Genomic DNA, 11,819 nt, shown 5'->3' with positions numbered 1-11,819 from the left:
CAAAACCGCAAAACGCTAGCTGAAACGCTGCAGAAAAATAAGAAAAAGCGTTTCAAAATCTGCTAGCATTTTGCGGATCTGCTAGCGTTTTTTGGTGTGCACCAGGCCATAGAAAGCATTTCACTGCTTGGGGCAGTGAAATGCTTGCCCAGTGGGTTCTTGCCCAGGATTTGAAAGGGGTAGACTATGAGAAACTCTTCTTGCAGAGAGAAACACGGTGGATTCGAAAACTTGACTGTGTTGCCCCAAGCAGTTGAGGGCACGTCCTGCCTGCCTGCCACGGGCTGGAGGAAGCCCCAGTTAAATGGATTAGTATTTTTTTTTCTCCGTGAACCCTCCCTTTAAGCCCCATACACACACTCAACAGCAGTCTTTTAAGCCCCATACACACACTCAACAGTGGTCTCTTTATGCTGGGCATACACGGCATACTATCTAGCAGATAGTGCGCCGGTATCGAGCCAGCGGCTCGATGGCGGCGCGTCACCGCTCGTCCGGGCGTGCGCGCGGATTGATTTCCGCTCGTCCCCGCGGGCACTTCCTTCTCAGCGCTTTGTCTTTGCCTATTGTCCGCCTGCGGGGATTGAGCCGGGAATCGATTCACGCGGTGATTGGACATGTCGGAAATGATCAATCGAGCCATCAGCGGCTCGATTGATAAGAAGAATCTGGGCCGTGTATGCCCAGCATTAGGCTCTCATAACTTTTCTTGTGAAACACCTAAAAAAATCTCTTGCTATTGTTCAAGCAGCTGATAAGACTGATAAGAAGTCAATTCAACATTTGGACATGGAGAGCCTAAAAAAGACCGCTGTTGAGTGTGTGTATGGGGCTTTACAGATAATGCTCCTAATCTCAGCTAATTACCTGCATACAGTAAAGACACCTGGGAGCCTGAAATCTTACTGGTTGATAGGGGATAAAATACTTATTTTATTCATTACAATGCACATCAAGATCTGACTTTGGGGCACTGGGTTTTTGAGGGTTCTTTTGTTGTTATCTTGTCTCTCACAGCTACAGTAAACCTACCATTACAATTATAGACTGGTTATTTTTTGGTCAGAGGGCAAACAATGTGTACAAGGCTTGAGGGCTCTTTTCCACTATGAAATGCGTAATCGCGTTTCAATTTCCACCATGCAATTGCGAATGAGCTACTATACTCATAGTACAGCTCAATCGCATCCTAAATGTTGCAGGATGACGATTGCGCCTGGACCAAAATCGCATCGCAATCGGATTGCACTAATGGAAATTGCTGCTGCAGTTTCCATTAGTTTAATGTATCTTGCGATTTGCAATCAGAATCAAATCGCAAATCGCAGGGTAGTGGAAAAAGGCTCTTAGGGCTCTTTTCCACTATGAAATGCGATCGCGATCACAATCGTAATCGCGTTTCAATTTCCACCATGCGATTAAGCTACTATACTCAGTATAGTAAAGCTCAATCGCGGCCAAAACGCGGCAGGACGACGATCGCGTTTTGACCAAAATCACATCGCAATCAGATCGCACTAATGGAAATTGCTGCTGCAGTTTCCATTCGTTTAATGTACCTTGCAATTTGCAATCAGAATCAAATCGCAGGGTAGTGGAAAAAGGCCCTTAGGGCAAAGCGATGGGGCCACAGCAACATTTTTGATTGGCTGTTCTTGCCTCTCTATGTAGCATTAGCATTTGCAGAGAGTGAAAACCAAAGAAAAGATCAGTGAAAGCACATGGCTTTAATGAGGTAAGTATGAGGTTTTTTTTTCTGTGTTTTGTGTTACTTATAAACATTCTATACGGTTGCCAACAAAAGCAAGTAAGCAGGATAGGTATAGGTACACTTTTAACTCCCTTCAGAGCTCCCTCCCTGCCTATATTTATAGGCTCTGGTAGATAATGTGGCTGGGTTAGGTCACTGGCAGTATGAGATTCAAGCAAACCCCATGGGGTAATTTCTTGCTGACAGTGATACAACCAAGCTACAGCACCCTACTGCGTCATCCAGTTGAGTTACTAAACATAGCTTGGGCAAGCAGCATTACATCACCTGTGCTCTGGTACTTAAAGAGGACAGACACTGAGAATAGCAACTTTTCAATCAATATGACAATATTCTATAATCAACTTAAAAAAAAAAAAAAAATATATATATATATATATATATATATATATATATATATATTTCAAACGATGCAGAAGACTTTGAGCAAGAAAATTAAATTTTTAAACGCTTTAATAGTTTTTTGATTACATTTTAGCACTTTATGGTAATTAGGTGAAGAGTCTTGTGAAAGACCCTTTTTGTCTTAGTAGGGGTGGTTATTTGATGACTCCCTGCATCATATGCCCTTCTCATTGTATCATCTCACCTCCCTCATTTTTTGTGCTCAAGGAGGTATGGATGACCCCCCCCCCCCCCCCCTTTGTGGAAGGGAGGGAATGGAGGATTCTACTCCTTCACTTGAAATGTACTCCCCATCCAATTTTAAAAGTAGAAGCAATGTTGTTGGGCGTAGCCAGGGCCAACCCAACCTGTGTGGGTAATAAGGCTTTGGGGTGGGGGGGTTGGGTCATTTTTTTCACGCACTGCTGTGTATGCTTGTGTGTCCATTGATTACTGGGCATCATAATTACTGCACATTTATTTAATGAACATTGCAAATGGCTTACCCACCTGGGAGTGACATTTGTGAAGATAAATAGGGAAATGTACACTGGACTGTATCTTTTCCCTATTTATTGCTATGTATATCTTTTCATGTAAGGTTGGAAGCTGCTGAAGTCTGTGGTTTCAGCAGATCACGGCCGATCACTGCTTAGCATCCAGCCTGGTGATCGCAGCTGCCGCATGCATGAAAGTTTTTGTGAATCCCATTGACTTTTGCTAGAAGTAAAAGTCCAATTAAGGTCATGACCTCAAAACAGAATAATCAGCAATTAATGACAACTAATTGTTATTAATGTGGTATACTACAAAATTATATTGAAACTGTTATGTTGACTATTATTTCTGCACAAACATTAAAAAACAAATGACAATGAAACACTCATATGGCAGCTTGACCTAGGCAAAGGGAACTGTTAAACTGTTGTAATTTCTAAACTAAACAAGACTCACTCATATAGAATAGATGAAAGTTTGCTTTTATAAGATGACCACATAATATTGCGTCTATTTTACAGTTTTACATCACATTGACTGCAGTGTTTTACAGAGAACATTAAGCAGTTCACATAAATAATCACATTACACTGTCTAATTTGCTAAAGCCACAATACTTGATGATGACCCATGATGTAACAAAACTGGAGATGGTCCAATTATGGAAAATAAATGGCCTATACATGTTTGTGCATGTTGCAACATACATCATCATTTAATGAACCATTTGATAACCATGACTATACTGTAGTCTGACATGACCCAGGTGAAACTTTGGGTTTAATCCGATTCACATTTTCTCCTAAATTTTCTCCTAGGTGATATTTTCAAACCTAATTAATACAAGGCCTTTTAAGCCAGCAACAATCAAGAAAATACTCAGAATAATTTTGACAGCACTTTTTCACCTACTTCTTGGTACCCTTCAAATGCAGAGCGCAGAAAAAAATATTTTAAAAGAAGTTTAAAAATTATCGCCTAAGAAAAAAACTTGCTAAAAAGTAAATTGAATACAGGCTAATTTCTATACAAGGTCTTTCATTGCACATTCTAGTATGTTCTAATAATTTTACAATTTATAGCAAATATTTTACTCTATAATTATATGTTTTAAAGCGTTTAACTGTCTTTACTGTCACTTTCTGCAAACTTTTATTTTTCAGCAGTATGTACGGTAATCATCAAGATTTATACTTCTAATATACACAAACATATTCTTTCATTGTTAAAGCATCAGGCCCCTTTTACATATGGAGCGATACCACGCCTTGCGGTACTCTCCCTCGACGCAGCTCGTTGCTATGGCAGTGTTAGTCTATGGCAGGCATGTCCAAAGCCCAGCCCGGGGGTCAAATGCAGCCCGTCGAGCCATTTCTGGTGTCCACCAAAGCTTTTTAAAGTTGTAAATCCAAGCAGCCCGCCGGCCCTAGCCGTGGTGTCATGTGCAGGAGGCAGCAGCAGTAACAGCCACTGACTAGCAGCTGCCACGGTGCTAACTGCATTTGGTATATGGGTTATTTCCCGTGGAATTCTTTTAGTAAAATGTCACAGACATGGTGTACCTAATGGCAATCAGCAAAAACTGGGTTTCATTTCACTAGTTTGGCCCCTTGGCACTCACAAGGACAGCAATATGGCCCTTGGCCTTAAAAATTTGCCACCCCTGATCTATGGGAACTTATATACTATGGCATTGTGCTGCGATGGAAGTAGCAAAATTGATGCAAGGTCACCACAAACTCTGCAGTGCTTTGCCGCATGATCCATACCCACTGCATAAATTAGGCAGCAATGCAAGTCAATGGCAACGCAGTATGTGTGAAAGCACAATTGCGATTGTGGTGTGGCATGTAAGCACAGACCGATGAAACTTCAGTGACATACTTCCTGTTCAGCAGGGAGCACGTCACTGAGCGGGAGCAGAGCTGTGCATATTACCCAGTGGGCACAGTCTGCCGCAGGGTAATGTGCAAGGTTAATGGTGCGGCGCGACTGTCCTGTGGCAGGGATTCATGCTGTAGGACAATTGCACTGCATCGTATCTGAAAGTAGCCTCAGCATTTCATTACATATTTTACATAGTTACATAGTTATTTGGGTTGAAAAAAAAAAAGAACATACGTTCATCAAGTTCAACCAATAGATAAGGTACAACACCAGCCTGCTCCCTCACATATCCCTGTTGATCCAGAGGAAGACGAAATACCATTACAAAGGCAATTAGCCCCAAAAGGGGAAAAAATCCTTCCCGACTCCAGATGGCAATCATAAAAAATACCTGGATCAACACCACTGGTAATTACCTAGTAATTGTAGCCATGGATGTCTTTCAACGCAAGGAAAGCATCTAAGCCCCCTTAAACGAAGATATAGAATTTGCCATAACTACTTCCTGCGATAATACATTCCACATTTTAATCACTCTTACCATAAAGAACCCTTTCCTAAATAAATGGATACAACTTTTTCCTCCATGTGCAGATCATGTCCCCTAATCCTTTGCACAAGCCTCGGGGCAAAAAGCTCACCAGCCAAGCATTTATATTGCACTATCATGTATTTACAGGTATACATGTTAATTAGATCTCTAAGGCGTTTTTTCTAAATAAGCCCAGTTAATCTAACCTTTCCTGGTACGTGAGACCTTCCATCCTTCTAATCAATCTATTTGCTCGTCTCTGCACCTACTCTAAACCTGCAATATCCTTCCTACAATGCGGTGCCCAGAACTGAATTCCGTCTTCCGAATGCGGCCTTACCAGGGAGTTGAACGGGCTGTATTATGCTAACATCCCAAGCTTTTATTTCCCTTTTAATGCATCCCAAAATGTTATTTTCTTTAGCTGCAGCAGCTTGGCATTGAATATGATTACTTAACTTGTTATTGATGAGTACTCCTAAGTCCTTCTCCAAGTTTGATGTCCCCAACTGTCTCCCATTTATTTTGTATGGTGCTAGACCATTGGTACGACCAAAATGCATGACTTTACATTTTTCAACATTGAATTTCATCTGCCATGTATGTGCCCATATAGCCATCCTATCCAGATCCTGCTGCAATATGTCACTATCTTCCTGAGAGTTGATGATTCTGCGCAATTTTGTATCATCTGCAAAAACAGCAACTTTGCTTTCTACTGCATCAACTAGGTCATTAACCCCCTTGGCATTATGATTCTTTCCGGATTTTAGGGTCTGAAAGTGGTGCAATTTTTTTTGCACCCTTTCAGACCCTAAAAACTGGAAAAAATCATGCTGTCAGGGAGATCTGCAGCAGTTCTGCAATCACTCACCCCCCTGGCTCCAGCGCTGAAGTTTAGACCTCCATCCTCCAGGTGGCGCTGCAACTCTAAAGTGAAATTGCCGGCTGTCATCATGACGACAGCCGGCGATCTCACCAGCTGAAAGCAGAGCCCCGGAGGAGAGGAAGAAGAATGTCAGCCAATGTCGGAATCCCTGGGAGGTATGTATAAACGCTCCCGCTGCGCGCACTGCTTAATTCAGCCTCCGGTGGCTACCCTGAGCAGAGGTCGGGATTACCGCTCTTAGCTGCGGTTTTTCTCCCCGACCCTAGATCGGGATAACCGCCAGAGAGGTTAATATATAAAATGAAGATTATTAGTGCATAAAATGATTTTTGTGAAACTTTTAATGAAGGAAATTGCTTGAAATATATATTTCTTACAGTGTTTCTGTATGAATTTGAATATTGTAAACATGGTAAATAAGTAATTATTTAGTATGTTACTGCTCATAGGAATCCTAGTAAAGCTATGCAACTGCAAAATCCAATTAGCTCCCCAATTTAACCTAATGCACATGTTCACAAGCTTAATGTATGATAATGTGTTAAGCTTAGAAAAGTCTTCACTATTCTAGAGGCAGAGCCTTAACAGAGAGTGTAATGCTTCGTACACATGTCAGATGAAACTTTGCCAAGGTAGGAGATAATGACCATCGCTCCTGAGAATACAGTGAGTGTACAACAGCCCCCAAACCTTATTGAACAATCAACGGCCAAAAGCATTGTTCTATACACTTATTCCGCCTGCCGCACGACCTCACTCCTGCACCGCTCTGTCCCCCACATAGGAACAGAACACATCAGTGACTTGCAGGCTAGCAACACTTCTAGCCCCGCCCCTGGAATATCGCCCAAGGGGCCGGGTATCGACCTCTGCCGGGTGACATGTTTTACGTGTCTACAAGAATTTTGTTTGCATATACACACTCAATTTTGATTGGTCAATCAATGCCCAATTTTACCACCTGCATGATGGCCAACACATTTTGATTACAATGAACAGATTGTGTAGGTAAGCTCTTATACTATATGAAAGTGATAACATTGGCCAGTCATTGGCCAGTTGGCTGCCTTGTACACACCTTCAATTTTGATTGGCCAATCACTGGCCAATTTTACCACCTCCATGCAGTATGAAGGTCAACAAATTTTGAATACTATGAACATATTGTGTATGTAAATACTACAAGGAAGTGGTAAAATTGGTCAGTGATTGGCCAATCAATATTAAAGGTGTGTACAAGATTGAAAGTATGATGAAGCAGTGTCATACCTGATGATCATACACCTGTTTGGAATCACAAGCAACTGTTCATTTCTATGGAGTAGAAGGTATTAATTTTAGTTATATAACTTAATATCAGATTTAAATATAAATATGTTGAGAACCATTGATTAATATTCATTTTTTAAATATTCATTTTTTATTTTATATGTATTTATTTGTTCAATATTTAAGGTGTAAAAATTAACATAAAAGGGATTTTTATTGGCAGGTGGGTGACTAGGATCTTTTTATTTTATTTTCTCTTTTTTTCTTATTCACTCTTTTCCTCTTTCCTCTTCTTGTTTCTTTCTATTTTTCTATGGTAATATAGGCTCATGGCGGGTTATACTGGTTTCTGCTGTATTGACATTTATTTACGATTACTTTGTTTAAACTAGAAGACTTTCTACCTGTGATAGGAGTGGCTCAGTGAGTTCTTGATGTTATATGTATAGTATGTAACTCAGAGGCAGGAAATTTGGGCGCATGAGGCAGGTGGACAAAAAGGGCGCCGCCATTCACTCCCATAATAAATATTGTCTAATGGACGCCTAACAGGAAAAAAGGGCGCCGGAGAAAAATAACGTTTTACAAGCGGCGCCCAGAGACTTTTAATGTTTTATGACTGCTTCATATGATTACACATTATTTAATGATTTATATTTTTTAAACATTATTTTTAAACGAAAAACAGTACAATATTTTTTTAAAACATTATTTTTAAACGAAAAACAGCACAATATTTTTTTAAAACATTATTAATGCTTATCACAGGGGGGTCTTAGGTTTAGGCACCACCAGGGGGGTCTTAGGTTTAGGCATCACCAGGGGAGTCTTAGGTTTAGGCACCAACAGGGGGGTCTTAGGTTTAGGCACTAACAGGGGGGTCTTAGGTTTAGGCACCAACAGGGGGGTCTTAGGCTTAGGCACCACCAGGGGGGTCTTAGGTTTAGGCACCACCAGGGGGGGTCTAGGGGGTAGGGGTAGGTACAGGGAGGGTTCTGTGTGAGAGTAGGGTTAGGTATAGTTTTAGTAAAATTCTTATTAATCTTTTATAAAACGTTATTATACATTTCACTTTTTAAACAGGGAAGATTAAAGTTTTTACAATTGCCGATTTCATACACATTATTTAATGATTTATAACTTTATAAAACATTATTTTTAAACGAAATATACTACAATTTTTTTTTAAACGTTATTCGTGCTTATCATTTAAAACCCTGCGCCCTTTTTTCCCGACGCCCTTTTTTAACGTACGCATATAACTCACCCTTTCTATAAGATTGACAGATACTGTATTCTGTATTGGTTTTTACTTTCTTGTTTAATTGTGAGCAATAAAACGTGATTTTCAAAAAAAATTTAAATAAAAGGAAAATCTGAGTTTTCTGGTCATCATTGCAAGCCGAGGATCCCTCCACATTGCTATGGTTTACATCCTGAACATAAGTGCAAGTCATTATGGTATGCAAATGTGATCCCTTAGAGGTGCAAAGTGAGGAAATGCACTTGCTGCTCCTGGAACTTTGTAAATCGGGCTCACAAGGTACAAAAAGGACTAGGAGACAAATGTTTCTATTACATTCTACAACCAATTACTAAAAACCATTACGCCTAGAAGTCTTTCTTAGAATATGGGAGTAAAATAAAGCACCAAGAGCAACCTACACAGTAATGGTGGAGAACATACAAACTTGATATTTAGATTCTGAAAGTCTATTGCTGGAAGGAAAGAATGCTATCTGTTTGTCCACCATGCTGCCTACTGTTTTACCAAAAGGTTGTATTATAATAAAAGATATTCACAAGTTCACCAACTGTTGGTGCTAAAATTGTCAATTAGGATTTGGCATTTTACACAATTACGTTACTGTTACAGATTTATTTCACTAAGTTACAAAAGTCTGCCCTTGTAATTTATGTATGGCTGCTGTCTTTTCTTCATGTTTCATTTTTAACATGTTACATTTTTTAGCACCTCATTTGCTTTAGAAAGTCCTTAGCATTTTTCAAAGGTTACTGGCTCATATAACTACTTTAGAGTAGTACTGATGGATTATATTTTTCAAAAAATAAAATAATGCTGTCGCTAGGTGCCGGTTCCAATGAGTGTTGCTTGTGTGCTGGCGGGATGCTCTTCTTGTTCGTGTTTCGGTGGTGGGTCCTGTGAGATGCTTTGCTGTTCAGCTGCTAAATGGGGTTCTTCAGACACAGCCCCTGAGAACTCATTCTTTTTTGGCTCTTCTTGCACACATCTGGAATTCTCTATATTGCTGTGGTGTCCTAAGCGACTTGAAGCTACTATAGCTTTCATTGCGGCCTATTAAGGATAAAATACCAGAAATCTAGAATCATTTTCAGTTACACTTAGAACTTATACAATAACAAACTAAATATAAAAGTTCAAAAAATCTATTTGGGCAGGTTCACACTCAAAACGCAAATCAAATCGCAATCACGATTTTGCGTTTTGATTACCATTTAACAGAGCAAGAATCACAATGCAATTGCCTACAAAGTGCTGCATGTAGTGAGAATGATCCCATAGGGATACATTAGCAGCAGCACTTTGCTGATCACTGTTAGGGAAAATCTCCTCACAAGGGGCACACAACAATCAACTTCTAAGAAATTCTAGCCTTTCCCCTTTCTGCCTAATTCAAACTGACTTTTTAGTAAAAGTGTAAGGCCTCATGCCCACTTATTGCAATTTCGATCACGATTTCAGGAACATGATGTGACACGATCCGCAGGGATATCAGCAGTCCATAGACTGGACTTCCTGATGTCCCTATCATTATGTTGCTATTCACAGCAGAATTGCAATGCAGAGTCGCAGATAAATTCCTGAAAATGCTTGGGATATTTCCAATCATTGTTATGAATGGATATCCAACCGCATTGGGAAGAATTGCATTGAAACGCAAATGTAGTGTGTTGCAACTTGGAAGGGGCCTAAAGCAGCCAACCTATATTTTTTTTCTTTGATGTACATCTCACCTTAAGCTTGCGCTTAGCATTAAACTCCTGAAGTTTCTTCTGTGTTTGGTCCATATGGGAAAACTTGGCAGCTCTACCTGTTACCCATGGATGCTGCAGAGCCTGAGAGACTGTTAATCTTTTTTGTGGATCCAGCACAATCAGCTTCCTCACCTGCAATAAAAACAGTGAAATTCATTTAATGACATATTCAGTATATGCACACTCTGCTCTTACGGACTGCTGTGCAGCCACAGACATTTGAAATTCCCTTAGTGCCTTACTGACTTGTTCAAATCAAATCCACTGTACTGCATTTTTCAATGCAATAAAATACAAAACAAATTATATGACATGTTCCTTGTGATGAACACACTCATTCACTCTCTGCACACAGATTTTCTCTCTGCACACAGCTGGCTCAATAGCCATATAAGAATCACAAAGCTGAGGGTAGCCTTATTATTGAGGCAACTTTCAAAGTGCGCTTACAGACGTGCAATTTATTCTGTGCATAACTGATGGTTAAAGTACAGTAACCTACAGGAACCAGTGAAATGGATGGGACAATAAACAGAGATGGAGTCACCCAAAATAAATTAGAGAGAGGTAATCTTACCTTTTCAGATGAATAACTCCAATGTGGTAGGTCAACATTACAATTGTTCTTGAAGAAAATCTTTTCCTACCACATTGGTGTTGGAGATTACCTCTCTTTAACCACTTCACCACTGAGGGGTTTTACCCCTGGAGCACCAGAGCAATTTTCACCTTTCAGCGCTCCTTCCATTCATTCGTCTATAACTTTATCATTACTTATCACAATTAAATGAACTATATCTTGTTTTTTCCGCCACCAATTAGGCTTTCTTTAGGTGGGGCATTATGCCAAGAATTATTTTATGCTAAATATGTTTTAATGGGAAAATAGGAAAAATGTGGGAAAAAAATTCATTATTTTTCAGTTTTCGGCCATTATAGTTTTTAAATAATGCATGCTACTGTAATTAAAACCCATGAAATGTATTTGCCCATTCGTCCCGATTATAAAACCGTTGAAATTATGTCCCTATCACAATGTTTGGCGCCAATATTTTATTTGGAAATAAAGGTGCATTTTTTTCAGTTTTGCGTCCATCCCTATTTACAAGCCCGTAGTTTATAAAGTAACAGTGTTGTACCCTCCTGACATCAAAATTTAAAAAGTTCCGTCCCTAAGGTAACTATTTCTGTATTTTTTTTTTTAATTGTAAATTTTTTTAAAAAAATTTAATTACAAAAAAAAATGGGGAGTGTGGGAGGTAATGAGTTACAGTGGTGTGAAAAACTATTTGCCCCCTTCCTGATTTCTTATTCTTTTGCATGTTTGTCACACTTAAATGTTTCTGCTCATCCAAAACCGTTAACTATTAGTCAAAGATAACATAATTGAACACAAAATGCATTTTTAAATGATGGTTTTTATTATTTAGTGAGAAAAAAAACTCAAAACCTACATGGCCCTGTGTGAAAAAGAAATTGCCCCCTGAACCTAATAACTGGTTGGGCCACCCTTAGCAGCAATAACTGCAATCAAGCGTTTGCGATAACTTGCAACGAGTCTTTTACAGCGC

At 39.6% G+C, this 11,819-nt stretch overlaps 1 protein-coding gene across 1 annotated transcript in view; it reads right to left on the bottom strand.

Moving 5' to 3' along the window:
- Positions 1-3,103: 3,103 nt before the first annotated feature.
- The window catches only part of LOC137511655 (calcium/calmodulin-dependent protein kinase type IV-like), an 81,888-nt gene continuing 73,172 nt past the window's right edge, over positions 3,104-11,819 (bottom strand). Inside the window, exons 11-12 of the mRNA XM_068233997.1 lie at positions 10,228-10,380; positions 3,104-9,547 (exon numbers count right to left, since the gene is read on the bottom strand). Of these exons, the coding sequence (XP_068090098.1) occupies positions 9,317-9,547; positions 10,228-10,380 (384 nt within the window). The 3' untranslated portion in view covers positions 3,104-9,316. The remainder of the gene's footprint in view (positions 9,548-10,227; positions 10,381-11,819) is intronic.

The sequence above is a fragment of the Hyperolius riggenbachi genome, chromosome 1 (assembly GCF_040937935.1).
Source record: "Hyperolius riggenbachi isolate aHypRig1 chromosome 1, aHypRig1.pri, whole genome shotgun sequence".
Taxonomy (NCBI): Eukaryota; Metazoa; Chordata; class Amphibia; order Anura; family Hyperoliidae; genus Hyperolius; species Hyperolius riggenbachi.
The sequence above is the reverse complement of the archived record's forward strand: the minus strand, read 5'-3'. Positions and strand labels throughout refer to the sequence as shown.